Below are 14,039 nucleotides of genomic sequence, written 5' to 3'. Positions count from 1 at the left end.
TCATTAGGTTTTTGTGGAAAATATGGATTCACTTATATTACAGATGTAGAACCGCCGAGAGGAACTGCTCTGAACCCCATCTCGCCCTCTCTCAGGGTTGGATGACGTGGCAGTGGCTTGTCTATATTTGGCTTTAAGGAAAAAGAGGGAGAAAAAAGCAGGCAAGCTGGAAGTTGTTTTTAAGGAAGTCTGTTTTTTTCTCCCTCTCCTTAAAGCCACACATTACAGCTCTGTAACCCACACACACGACACCCCACCTGGGCGGGATCCGCGGATCTGAGATGTCCCACAGTTTGCCGGAACCTCCTGACAGACGGAGGCGAGGCCGCGTTGATGAATGAAGAGGTTTTCCGTTCGTTTCTGGCCGTCTTTGGATTAAAGCCGGAGTCGAGTCAGAACAGGAGCGTGTTTGTTCATTATCATTTTTAGAAACTCTGCCAGGACAGAGGATAAAAGGAAGGGTTGGCCTGACCAGAAGCCTTGAGGCTGCCTGAGTCTCTCCTACCTTTCCCTTCTACTTACTGCAATTACAGGCCTGCACCCGCAACTATAATAACGGTATAATGTGATGGCAGCAGAGCAGCAATAAAAGCCACCCCTGGCAGATTAATAGTCCTCCAGAAGTGCTGAGCTGTAATTAACAATGAGACTGAAGAGGAACAGACAGAAAAGAAAGGAGCTCGACTCTGAGCGTGTAAAGCTGAAGATAAAAATGGATAGGCTGCTTTCTGAGCGGTCTAATAAAATCAGGATGAAGTTCGTCAGCTGGCAGCGCGAACAAGCTGGAACTGCAAATCACACCCGGGATCCGACCCATGAATAATTTAAGGCTGTTTTCATGGTGCAAAAGGTAGAGGCCTGGGCCAATACTGTTGACACTTTTCATCTCGGGGAAAACAGGAAATGGCTTTAATTGCTCCGAAGGTCGCACATTTCAGCTCAGGGGTCATGTTTCATTAATGAGAACAAAGTCTGTAAAAGTTGAGCTGATGGACTTTTGAAGTCGACGTCTTTTCAGGGAACCTGAAAAAGCTGCAGTGCAGAGGCATTTTAAATTCCTGTTTACTGTTAGTGTCCACCTGTATTTAATTTCATGTCTCAATTTGAGAGTAACATGATTATTAATTATTAGTAATAATTATAATTAATAGAATAGTAATAACTTATTTTATTCTCTAAAGCACCCCTCAGTTTTATTTTGACCTGGTTCTTGGTTCAAATTCTGTATAGAAAATCTTCTATAAGCATATTTGCCTAAACTATTATTAATTAGTTCATTAAAAAATATACATTCAACAGGCTAACCACACACTTTGTTGATATTGAGTCGAGCAGAAAGCTGAATTTTTCACATGTTGATGTCAGAAGTTTTTGTTTTAGCTGCAGATGCATCCTTTGCTTCAAACGATTAAGTCTAAGTAAACATTGTTATTGCGATTTAGGCAATTGCATGTTTATTTTCTTGTTTAAAAATAGAATTGAGTTTGCATATTTGCATTTTTTCCATGTATTTGTAATATAGTACAAAATGAGCTTAAGCTAAATGCAAAATCAGCAGTGTGCCAATTTGTATCTGATTAATTGTTGGAATAATCAATACAACTATTAGTTGCAGCCATGCCTGAGTGACTTTTACCATTTTAATGTGATAGAACAGCTCAAAGTAGAGCTTAATTGTGAAGTGCAGAGAAATAGAGCAAAATATTCAAAAAGGGTTTAAAAAATTAACTTTGCATTTGTATTCCAACCCCTTTACTTTGTTGTCCACAAATGAAGTCCACTGGCAGAAACTCCACTAAAGTTGGAATTAGAAATTGATAAATTGGGAATTTCTCGACAGTCCCAACCTTAAAATCCAATATGGCGGCCCTGCATATTAAAGTAGGAGCTTACTAGTAGAACAGTGGCTGTAACACCTCAATAACCCCAAAATGAGACAATGCAGGATATTTATATCCTGTTCTACTCTGAATGGGCTTCCAGTAAGTGAAGTGAGTCCAAATATTTATTGTGAGCTAAATGGAGTTTCCTTCTTGTGTTTTGCTGACCCCTACAGAGTTAATGGCCTGGTCCCCGGTAATAAACCTGCGGTCAGCCTTAACGTTGGTCAGGGATTATGGCGCAATCCTGGCACACGGGATGTTTACCTGCTGAGCTGCATGTCTGATGGGTAAATATTGCAAAATGTGCAACTCTGTGAGCCTCTATAGTGAGAGGATTACTTCTGTCTGCATAATGACACACACTCCCTTCATCCTGGTGGCATCCGCCCCACTAGCACCTCTTCCTCCTCCTCCTCCTCCTCCTCCTCCTTTTTTCCCTGAGAGGCTCTCTCTGTTTGGGGCTCTGTTTCTCACTGACGATCTGCAGGATAATGCACTCACATCATCCGCCAGGTCTCTGTGTTTTTACCAGACATACCTCGCTCATTAAGAGGAGGATTTCCAAATTCACCGCAAGATTTCTTTCTATTTCTGAACGTTTGCTGCAAAGGGACTTGTTTCATGTTTCTCTGCTTCGTGTATTTTTGTTTTATTCCCCATGTTTTTTGCTAATGTGAGAAACAGTAAAGGACTTGCCGTGTTTGTTCCAACATAAATCATACGCGTTTTTCATATACATGTATATTTTCTAAGTGCATCCAGCCTTCTCACCTAAATCGGGGGATGGGAGGACCTTATTTGGTCTTTTTGGGACTGTAGCTGTATTTTGTGGAAGCGGATATGGGCCAGTTTTCTGCTCCACAGATGCGTCTTTCAGAGGTGAGAGCGCCGGAGCCGTGCTGCCTCGGATAAACTGCAGGTTTTTCTGTTTGGAGGATTTGCGACATGGGCTGAGCTCCTGTAATGATTCTGCGTTGGTCTCCTGAAAGCTGCTCAAATATGCGAGGATGGACGGCGGGAAGCGGAGACTGATGAAGCTTTAATTTCTCACGCACCGGCACCGGAACAGCTGGACGTTAATTCTAATTTAGTTAGAAAGACGAATACGTCAGTGATTTAGTTTATTTTAAATCTTCATTTTTTTAAGTAATGACAATGCCTATTTTATTTCTAATATATGATGGGCGCATGTACAACTTAATGAGAGCAGAGAGGAAAAGTTGGTTATCTGTTTAATATTATTATTATTATTATTATTATTATTATTCTAATAGATCAGAGGTGGAAAAAGTTGAGACTGTTTGCGCTTTTGGATCACATTTCCTGCGCGTTTGGTTCGGAGACGCAGCCTCGCCGTTCAGGGAGATCATTTCTTCCCTCATCCCCTCGACCATGTGGCTCCCCTTCCTCGCCCTCCTGCTCCTTCTGCGGCTCTCCGAGGGGATCAACACGTGTCAGTCCATCGACCTGGACGCGCAGAAGTCGCGGCGCATCGAGGCGGTGCGCGGCCAGATCCTCAGCAAGCTGCGCATCCGCAGCCCGCCGGAGGACGACGACGATCCGCCGTCGGGCTCCGTGCCACCCGAGGTCATGCTGCTTTACAACAGCACGCGGGAGCTGCTGAAGGAGCGCACGCGGCTGGCCGAGTCCGCCTGCGAGCGCGAGAGCAGCGAGGAGGATTATTATGCCAAAGAGGTGCAGAGGATCGACATGCAGCCCCCCCGCACCGACTCCAGTAAGTGTCCGGAGGTCAACGGGGTCAGCCGTACATATGGTTTAGTGCCAGAATGTTTTAATGCACGGTCGTCACTGTTTTAATAATTAAAGACAATATATTTTTATTTGACTTGCCCTCTGAGGTGAACACGTGTGTTTAGATTTGGAGAAAAAAAAAGACAAATGAATAACTAATAACTAATATGTATCTCATTTTCTGAGAGAAAACCACAGGGGCAATTTCATTCATAACTGAAGATTATGAGTTTAAATACAATTATAGAAATTAAATGTCTTATAACCACTTTTTATCAGCTCCACTTTTTATCAGTGGAGCTAATGTTCATTTGACTTGAACCTTAGCTCCACTTCCCAACCTCAGACGCTTTATGTCATCCTTTGTATTTAGATTTATGAAATAAAAAAAGACGCCAAACGTAAATCACATCGTATTTTTATGTCATTTCTCTTTTTTTTTAAATGAACATTTTACCAGCTGATAAATTACATTTTTCCCAACATTAAATCGACCCGTCAGAATGTAAACACCGTATATTCCTTATTTACTGTTCACTGGTGTGATTTACACTTTATTTCCCTGTAACAAGACAATCTAATCGATTCCCAGGTGATTATCTGTGGTTATTCTAGCTGCCAGATTTATGGGCTGAGATCATTTACACTGGATTCCCACTAGGTGTCAGTATATGGAGTGAATTTCAGTGAGGGAAGGAAACGTAATGACTATTGAAGGGTTAAACCTAAAGTGGCTTACTGTTCAAAACTGTTAAACCATCAGTAATCTCCCTATTCTTTACTTTAATTTCTCCAAAAATCCCTGGAGAAATGTTGATGTTGCATCACAGTTTGGTGCACAAAGTTTGTCATTACTTGTTTAGTCCACGCCTTGAAATGGCTCATTACAGAGAAACATAGATCAGAGTTTTAGCGCCCCCAAAATGATCAAACAATGAAAAAAAGTTTTATTTTGAAAGGCTAAATAATTCTTATTTCATGGCTAATTGTTTGGTTGCAGTGGATCCAAACATGAATTATGAATATTTTATTTTTGAGAGTCCAAATTAAATAATCAACTAATTTAGTAATCAGATAATCTTTAGCTTAATTACAAACCCCAAGTTTCTTATTGTGTTAGTATTTTACGTTAGTTTTGATGTGAAAGTAAAAATGAATCCTTTAGAAGAATGTTGGTTCTTCTTTATGTGTTTTATCACTTTCAAAATAAGAAATACTCTGGGTTTGAAGGGTACGTGTGAGCTATACTTTAAAAATCAACGTTTAAACTTTATTCTGCCAAGTTTAAACCTCCTCATCACATGCAGGGTCCCTGGTTTCCATAGTGATAAACGTCTACAATCCCTATCTGACTGAAATTCGTCTCTGCTTTTCAATTAGTCTTAATCGTAAGACTAATCGTAATTAGTAATTAGTCTTTTATTGATAAATCGGATAAAAAATTGCCGCATTCTGCAGATTTTTATTAAGCCACAAAAGCTAATTTTATACAATATTAGAAGTACATTAAAATGCAAATAAACAGATAATTATATATATTTTTTAAAATAAGGAAATAAACATTTTACTACCTAAAATGCAATAACATAGCATTCCTTTAGTGCACACTTGATCATTTGTAGCAAAGGATGCATCTGCTGCTAAAAATACTACAAATACTAAACTTTTCTGATGGACTTTACATCAATGAGGTGTAGGGATGATCTGTTTAATTGTTGGATTAATTGATTAATAATTGGATAGGAAAAGGTTCTTAATTGGATCACTCCTGGATTACTGTATTTCTAGATGTAGAGGTTGATAGAGGATCAACCACTCTAACAAGAAAAAAGCTTCCCTGAGAGTGGGATTGCTTCATTTCATAAAAGTTTTTGGCGCATTTAAAGTGTGGTTGTCTAAGATGGGGTGTCCAGTGTGCTGCGCTGCTGCAGAGGAACCATTTAGCAAGTCTTTTGTGGTGGCAGCGGGTTTTGGTTTAACAGACCTGTGGCAGATTGAAGGGTAATTGAGCTGGGTATTATGTGATTACATAACCGGGTGATTTTTCATGCACTCTACCCATCAATCATCCATACGTTATACATAAAACCCAACACTTTAAGCCTGTAATTTAGCCTGAAGACTCTCATCAGCAGTAATTATGTCCGAGACAATGCATCAGTCCCACAGTCTGAAGACTTGACCGTTAGTCACAGTTCTGGATTTCTTTCCCGTCCAGATGCCTTGCAGCCGGCGGCACCGAACCTCTACTACCGAGTGGTCCACTTTGACGTGAGGGATGTGGATCTGATCAACAGCACCCTGGTCAAGGCTGAGTTCAGGATCTTCAGGGCTCCCAACCCACAGGCTCGGGCCTCGGAGCAACGAGTGGAGCTCTACCAGGTACACTTTGTCCATGCTTCACATGTTTCATGGTTAAAATCTATTTCCACAAGTTATAGAGATGAAGAAATTGTTAAATTGTTAAAATCTCCCCCCTCCTTCTACCTAGCAACCTAGCAACCCAAACTGAGCTCCACCACGATTGGTCTGCTGGTTTAACTGCTGTGTGTGCTGCACCATATCCGCTAGGAAATACAAGAGTTTTGTTGTTGACTCACCATTCAGAAAAAAAACTTTCTTTTAATGTGGCCTTTATTTTGAAAGCAGACCATTTCCTGTACTTATTCGTGAAGGACCTGGCTGTGATTTAATTTACTGTTAATGTTGTGTGGTGTAGCATCAGAGGACCAGTTCCCTGTTACAAAGGAAGACAAACATGGTGTTGGCATTTTCTCAATCACTGAGCTCCAAATATTTCTTAAATAAATTGGTATTTAAAATTTGTTGTTTTGCTTCCAACAATCATAAAACTATACAATGACCCTAAAAACAAATCAATTAATTTTTTTTGGTGTGGAGTGATGAAGAAAGTGTAGAAATGGAGAAATTTATCATAAAACTCTAGTATTGGAGATTTTTTAATTTATGTGGATTTGAAGTTTTTCAACAGTAGTAATAGGAAGACTGTTTTGGTTGCCGCAGATTCCTTACTCTGTATGGTTTAACTTTTTTTTGTTGCAGTTTTCATTTAACTTTAGGTAGGAATTCATAAACATGGTACAATGTGCAGTTGAATCTAAAGCTTTTATATATAGTTCAAAAATTTACCAAACATTTTTAAGTAGAAAAAGTAGCTGCATTGTCCAAATTTGGACAAATATAAGAACAAAAACATAATGTGCAAAAATAAAAAAAAACTTTTGCTCTTTAAATGCAATAAGGAGAGCAGAGTTTTCTCTGACTCAGTGTGTTATCATGTCTTAGGCTGAGCAGCATCACGTCTAGATATATGTCCAACATTTTAAATATAATCTAATGTTTGGCAGAGCCTTTTTTTTTTTAAACCCAGCATGTTTTATGAAAGGATTAAAATCTGTCCAGTCATCCTGCTGTCTGCTTAAACCCAAAGTCATCTGGACTCTTCATAAAGTTCCCTGTTTAAGTGTCAGCCTGTGTGAACAGCAGATTTTTGTTTTACACAAACACACTTTCTGTTGCACGTGCAAAAGCTAGCCAGTTAGCAAGGCCGCGTTATTCACTGACCATACAAAATGTGATTCCTGTGTTTCCGACTGGTCTGCCAGTTCCGTCTGCCAGAGTGCATGAACTCTGTCCTTTTCTTCCTGTGGGTTTGTTCTTCCAGATACTGAAGCCAGAGGAAGACAGCACGTCCACTCAGCGCTACATCGACTCTCGGACCGTCCAGCTGAGAGCTAAAGGAGCCTGGCTCTCCTTGGACGTCACAGAAACAATCAAAGACTGGGTGTCAGATCCAGGTTAGCTTCCTGCCGCTTATGATGCAAACATCTGTTTGTGTGGTTCATCTTCATGTTTTTTCCTTCCGCACTCTTCTTCAGAAAACAATCTTGGCCTGAAGCTGGGCGTCCACTGTCCCTGCTGCACCTTCGTCCCATCCACCAACAACATCGTCCCTAACAAGAGCGAGGAGCTGGAGGCGCTGTTCGCTGGTTCGTTCTCATGTCTTGGCTTCAGATTAATTATGCGTTTGAGGTTCAGCCTGGTGAGCAGGACTGCTGCCTTTTTTGTGGGCCGCACATTGTTTGTTTAGATGTTGACTGTTTATACATGACTGCACATTATTTGCATGTGAAAATAAACGGCATGGAGAACCGCAGAACACAAAAGGAGCAAACTTAAACCTCTGCTGCATCACTTTGAAAATGATAAATGCAGCCTTGCAGATTTATTACGATACCATCCATCCTCCAGATCATGAGCTGTGAACTCAAAGAGGAGAATATTATGTAAGAAGCTTTAAAAGGGATCCATGAATCACTTGCTCACTATCGTGCAGGAATAAAGGCGAAACTGTTCCTCCGCACACTGAGATACTGTTTAATTCCAGACTGTCTGTGTTGCCTCATGTAGGCCCTCAAATTATGGCGCTCAGAGGATTTGCACTCGGCTCTGCCAAGTCTGATTTTTTTTTTCTCACACTCGGGGAAAAAAAACATGCAATTTGTGATACTCGGAAGACAAGCAGGGGCTTGTGTTTGTGCTCTGGTGGTTCAAAAAGAGACAGTAAAATCATAAAGTCAGACGAACTGTCAGGTCGTCAGTGCTGGATTTTTAAAAAAAAAAGTCTTATGCAGAACATCTGTATCGCATTCCTTTATGCTTCGTTTACCCCTTAAAAAATGTCAAAACCTGGAAAATAAGATTTTTCTTTTGCCTTCCTCAGAAGCACGAAGCACATTGGAGAAAGAAAAGCACAGCTGCAGCATTTGTCTGCAGCTGTGTAACTTTGCATTTAGATGTTATCATTTGTACGCGTTTTAGTGGTATGGTCACTAAAAGTGAACCCAGTGACACATTGTGCACGCTTAGTTGCAAGCATTTTAATTCTCTCAATTTCTATATTTTTGTTTTAATGTTTAAAGTGTAAAGAGGAAAACAATATTTAATATTTTAAAAGGATTTAGTTTTTGTGTGGCAAGAGTTTATATTCAGTAGAAGCCAATGAAGTTTGTGAGAGAACATTAGTGAGCAAACAATGAGCACAACCAAACCTTTATAAAAACGAACACTGCATATTTCCTGACCTGATAACAAAATCCCTACTGTAAAACACGGTGGAGGCAGCACCATGCTGTGGGAATGCTTTTGCTTGAACAATTACAGAAGAAACCTGTCAGAGGCAGTAAAAACCTGAGACTGAAGCGAAGGTCCCGCTTTCCAGCAGGGGGAATAACCCAAACTGTACATCCAGAATGGCCTAGTTAAAGTATACACCTAAACTTCAAATGACAATTTGTGGTTCAGCTTGAAAAGTGTGATGTTGTGCTTTAGCTATCTCAATCAAAACACGTAAAGCCGCATGTGGAGCGAGAAGCGACTCAGAGGGGGTAGATACATGCGCATGCCACACTTTTCAGATTTTATGTGTAAAACCTTTGCAATTTGTTATTTTGGTTTATCACATAAAATCAAAGTAACAACTGGAAATAACTATTTTGAGGAATCCGGAATAATTTGAGTTACAACAAGGTTCGGGATTAATAAAGTACTTTTTATCTGAATTGGAGTGAATTCTAGAAGAGCTGGTGGTTTTTCATCCGACCGTCTCGTCGCTCTCTGTAGGTGTCGATGACGAGCGGCTCCGTCAGATGAGGAAGCCCGGTCAGGTTAAAGGCCAGCCGGATTTCAGCACCAAGACGCCACACCTCATCCTCACCCTGCTGCCCAGCGACCGAGTGGACAACCCGGCCAAGAAGAACCGTAAGCGGCGGGCGGCGGCCACAGAGACCACAACCTGCTCCCGGTAGGCCGCCTTCCAGCCACTCGTGTGCGGGTTTCTCTCTCTGACTGACAGCTCTGACACTCCTCCACTGTCTTCAGTTTGGTCATTTTGAAGAATAGCTGCGGTGGATGCCATATTTCATTTTTTTTCCCCCCTCCTGACCCACTTTGCTGAGTATTGTGTGGCAACCCTAACAGCCCTGACCCTGTGTTTAGAGAGCAGGCCGACGGGTGTGCAGTGTTTTATTTAGACTACCCCGTGCTGCAGGAGAAAACTCTGGCAGCCCTGCATGCTCATTACTTTGTGATGGCGGTAACCTGTTGTAATTTTCCCATGACCCAGCTCTGGGTTGCTGCCCTGCAGAGCGGGATGGAAAGCTGAAAAGTCACTTTGTGCATCTGCCTTTGTGTTTCCCAGAGGGTCGGAGCAGGGCTGCTGCCTGCGCTCACTCTACATCGACTTCAGGCGGGACCTCAACTGGAAGTGGATCCACGAGCCAAAAGGTTACAAAGCCAATTTCTGCGCTGGTAACTGTCCGTACCTCTGGAGCGCCAACAACCACTACAACATGGTGGGTTTCAGGGCTCAAACGCTAAAGTAATGTGTGACTGGAGCTGAACACTCTGGCTGGTTTGTGAAGAATAGATCCTTAAGAGCACTGGAGATGCACCGATCCAGGATTTTGTGACTACTTTGTGATCACAGATCCTGTAAAATCTATATGTTTGTATTTACTTGTTAAGCCTAATTTTAAAAGTAGACAGGGTGTAAAACTGGGAGCTGGTTCCACAGAAGAGGAACCTGATAACTACAGAATCTGCATCTACTTTTAGAAACTCTAGGAACTAGAAGCAAACCTGCAGGCTGAGAAATAATAATCAATATATAGACTATTTACTGAACTCTGATCCAGAAATGCACAGCATTCTGGGAGATGTAGGCAGAGGAAAGACTTTAGCTGCTCAACTACTCACGGCCAGCTAAGAAAAGTTTGGTGGAGTCTAACTCACCAAACTTTGCTATATTTGGTTTCCTAGCAACAACATGTTGAGCAACTGCAGGTTCCGTCATCCTGCCTTATATCTGCTTAAAAATAAAAAATAAAATGATGGTACAGGGTGAAAACTGTGGATAAAAAAGAAAAATTCACACCACCAGTTTGGCAGTATTTCAAATATTTAAAAAACAAACAAAAAAATGATGTAGTTATTGAAATCAACTGATGTGAAACTCTTACAATGTGACACATTTTTCAGCCAAACATCTACCAATAGACGTTTCTGCTCTTAATTACTCTCCAAACACCTACTTTTTTATTTCTTTTGATGAATCTTAATTCACTGAAGATTTTAAGAAGAGCTGTCTCCTTTGAAGCAAAGTAAGAAGAAATTGGTGGTTTGAATGTTTTGCACAGCGTCCTCTGCTCACTTTTGGCAATGACAAGATAAAAACATACCAGCATGTAAAACCATCCCAGAACGCCACCACAACGTCAGACTGACGTTTCTTAGGTGTTTTATTTTGCTTATTTCAGCAAGATTCTCCCAAAAACCTAAACCCCTTTCTGCACGTATTAAAACCGGGTGTCCCTGTAGTAAAGGCCTCCAGCTGGTTCTGTAATCTGTCTGCGGTTCTGACATGTCGACCACCGAACACATTTGGCTCGCAAATTGATCTGTTCAGCAGCTGAAATCATATATCAAGAAACGATGGGAAAACATTTAACTCTCAAAACTACATTTGGTTTCAGTCCGAACTCCAATAGTGTTATGAAAAGATCTGACGCAACAAGGAGGAAAAAATGCTCCTTTCCTAACTTTCCTGCAGTTTCTACATCCAACTTGTGGTTTTTCTGCTGTTTTCTATTGACTAATAGCCTCAGACCTTCAAATCGCTGCATTCTTATTTCGTTTTGGGGGGTTTTTGTGCCAATTATTATGGAATGAAGATTGTCGACAACCTTTTCCAGTAAGGCCAAGTGAAGACAAATGAGTTCTTTTTTTCCAAATTATATTTCCCTCCAATGTGAAGATTCATGGCCTCTCGTGCTAAATAATTTTCACTGGAAACACTGACAGACATGTCAGCGTGGACGCTCAGCCAAATTATATAAACAGAAACATCTGCGATTGTCAAGAAAAATCTGAGCAGTCTCTGGTGAAACGGACCCCTGCCTGATCCAAGCTCAGCTCAGCTCTCTGCCTGACTTTAATACATGGATGGTTTGAAGTGTGGGAAATGTTTTTCCCCTAAATGAGCTTAAAGACCGTTGTTTGTGGTGGCTAGCAGCTCAGTTAGCTGAGGCTGGTTCAGCCCAGAATCATGAATGGCTGCCACCTCACACAGCGTACAGGCTGACTAAACACGGTCAGCTCCACAGGCATGAAGGCTGCTGCTGCAGAACCGTCAGATCTGGAAAATACAGACTGTCCTTGAAGTATCTTTCAGATCTGGACATTAATGAACGATACAAAAAAGTCATAAAATATCTAGTTTGTTTATTTTATTTCCTGTTCCCTGAAAAAATGTCAGAAATTCTTAACATTAGTTCCGTCCGTCCGTCCGTCCATCAATACGTCCGTCCATCCATCCATCCATCCATCCATCCATCCATCCATCCATCCATCCATCCATCCATCCATCCATCCATCCATCCATCCATCCATCCATCCATCCATCCATCCATCCATCCAGTCTGATTTTTCAATCCTAGTTACATTTTAAGTTTCTAATATTTTATATTTTTTATATTTATATTTCTGCTCACAAACTGATTATCAGGATATCAGTAAACATAGAGAATATCCATTTGAGAAGCCAGCATCACCATGACATCCCTCAGATAAAGACATTTCATGACAGATGTTCTGGTGCTACATAATAAACCTGGTATTAAGTGGCTGAACACTTGTAAAATGTGTGAGAGCCGCTGACCCGAACCCACCAGCAGAACACAGTAGTCGCTTCAGGAAAACGGGGAGTGAGTCTGTGAGCCAGCAGACGATCTCCAGAGAGACTCCCAACTGGCTTCACATCCACATTCCTCATTCAGACCGATTAAACTTTTACATTTTTGCCAAGAAGAATGGTGAAGCGTTTCAGAAGAAAAATGTGCCACTTGTAGGATAATTCCCTGAAATATCCGGAGCTGCCAGAAAGGCTTTAATGAAATAAAGAGTCTGAATAGTGATCCATTGGTTTAACACGGTTCTTATTTTTAGACTGCAGAGAGTTGCATGTGAATTTATTAGACTAAGTCCAGAAACTTTCCACCACGACTGTATTGTTGACTGTCTTCTGGCTGCTGTTTTGCTTTTACCATAAAAATGTGAGAATGGCATCAAGTTTTCTTATATAACTCTTATTTCCCACAAAGTCAAACCATGCTGTAGTTGCCTGGCAATGTAAGAAAAACAACCTCACAACTCTTGTATAACAACCAAAACCCTCAGCCAAAACCCTTGCTGAGGCAGGATCTCATCGTTCTCAGAAGAACAAAATGATTTTCGTGGTACTTAATAAAAAATCTTCTCCTGTCTCTCTTCTGGTCAGATCCTGCCGCTGTACAACAAGCTGAACCCGGAGGCCTCCGCTTCCCCCTGCTGCGTGCCTCAGGACCTGGAGCCCCTCACCATCATGTACTTCATCGGCCGCACGCCTCGAGTTGAGCAGCTCTCCAATATGGTGGTCAAATCCTGCAAGTGTCGCTGATAAAAGCAGAGGAGCACTCTGCAAACTGAGATGGATCCTTCCTGGCAGACTGACTCAGACGTCAGGATTTTTTTTTTTTTGTTCCTCACAGTCATGCTTCACTCTCTGGAACTTTCCGTTTGACGTTGGACCCTGTAAATATGACTACATAGGTTTATTAAACGTGTGTTTCTGTATATTAAAACTCAGAAAAGCCTTTGTTTTTCCATCAGGACCGAGCCTCAGTGGTAGCCACACCCAGACGTGTTTGTTCTAAGCTTAAAGGTGTTAATTTGAATCCGGCGGCGGCGAGGTGAGGCCTCGCAGACTCTGCAGAGATGAAAAAGCGAAGGAGGGCAGGGAGCAGATAGGAAAGAGAAGCAGGAGCCGCGTCCAGGCGGGGGCCCTGCCAGCTCTCTGCGGTCCCCAGGCTGAAATCTGCCCGCCGTAAACAGGATGTGAAAGGTTTCCAGACACCGACCCGACCACTCACGGAACGCCAGATTTAAACGCTCCCCTCGCCTCCTCTCCTTCTCTCCCTCTTTCTCTGTGCGTCGCTCGAGGTTCTGGGATTTGTGGTGGGAGGAGAGAGGGAGAAAAAAGAGGCTTTGAAAATGAGACGTGGGATGATAGGGCCGCATTTGGAACGGCTACACGTTTGGAAGGTGGTATTTTGCAGCCGTGGCAAATTTGTAACTATTCAGGCCTGGCGCATGCGTCTCATAATCACACTCCCTGTTTTTCATCGTGCAATCATTATCTTATTATAAGAGGGCGGCCTTCCTGCTCTCTTGATCATATTCTGTGGCACCTTTTGTCTTCCAAGCTCCTCCTTGATTTAGAGTCTCCAAGCATCCACACTGACCACTGTTGATAAAATATCTAAATGCTGGAAATAAAAATAAAAAACA

The 14,039-nt window shown here is 41.7% G+C and overlaps 1 protein-coding gene across 1 annotated transcript; it reads left to right on the top strand.

Moving 5' to 3' along the window:
* Positions 1-2,345: 2,345 nt before the first annotated feature.
* On the top strand, positions 2,346-14,039 carry tgfb5 (transforming growth factor, beta 5). Its single transcript, XM_088009491.1, has 7 exons — positions 2,346-3,618; positions 5,854-6,017; positions 7,321-7,453; positions 7,535-7,645; positions 9,279-9,459; positions 9,856-10,009; positions 12,991-14,039. The coding sequence occupies exons 1-7, from the start codon at positions 3,276-3,278 to the stop codon at positions 13,147-13,149; spliced, it is 1,245 nt and encodes a 414-aa protein (XP_087865617.1). The 5' UTR covers positions 2,346-3,275; the 3' UTR covers positions 13,150-14,039.

The sequence above is a fragment of the Poecilia mexicana genome, unplaced genomic scaffold (assembly GCF_051168715.1).
Source record: "Poecilia mexicana isolate PSO_F unplaced genomic scaffold, ASM5116871v1 scaffold_10, whole genome shotgun sequence".
Classification (NCBI taxonomy): Eukaryota; Metazoa; Chordata; class Actinopteri; order Cyprinodontiformes; family Poeciliidae; genus Poecilia; species Poecilia mexicana.
This window is presented reverse-complemented; position numbering and strand designations above follow the sequence as displayed.

What these genes read in the sequence shown, in the direction of transcription:
- tgfb5 (XM_088009491.1), top strand. Translation starts at nt 3,276, where the DNA reads ATGTGGCTCCCCTTCCTCGCCCTCCTGCTCCTTCTGCGGCTCTCCGAG. An exon ending in AGACTGGGTGTCAGATCCAG is followed by an intron (nt 7,454 to 7,534) that starts GTTAGCTTCCTG and finishes ACTCTTCTTCAG; the next exon opens with AAAACAATCTTGGCCTGAAG. An exon ending in GCTGGAGGCGCTGTTCGCTG is followed by an intron (nt 7,646 to 9,278) that starts GTTCGTTCTCAT and finishes CGCTCTCTGTAG; the next exon opens with GTGTCGATGACGAGCGGCTC.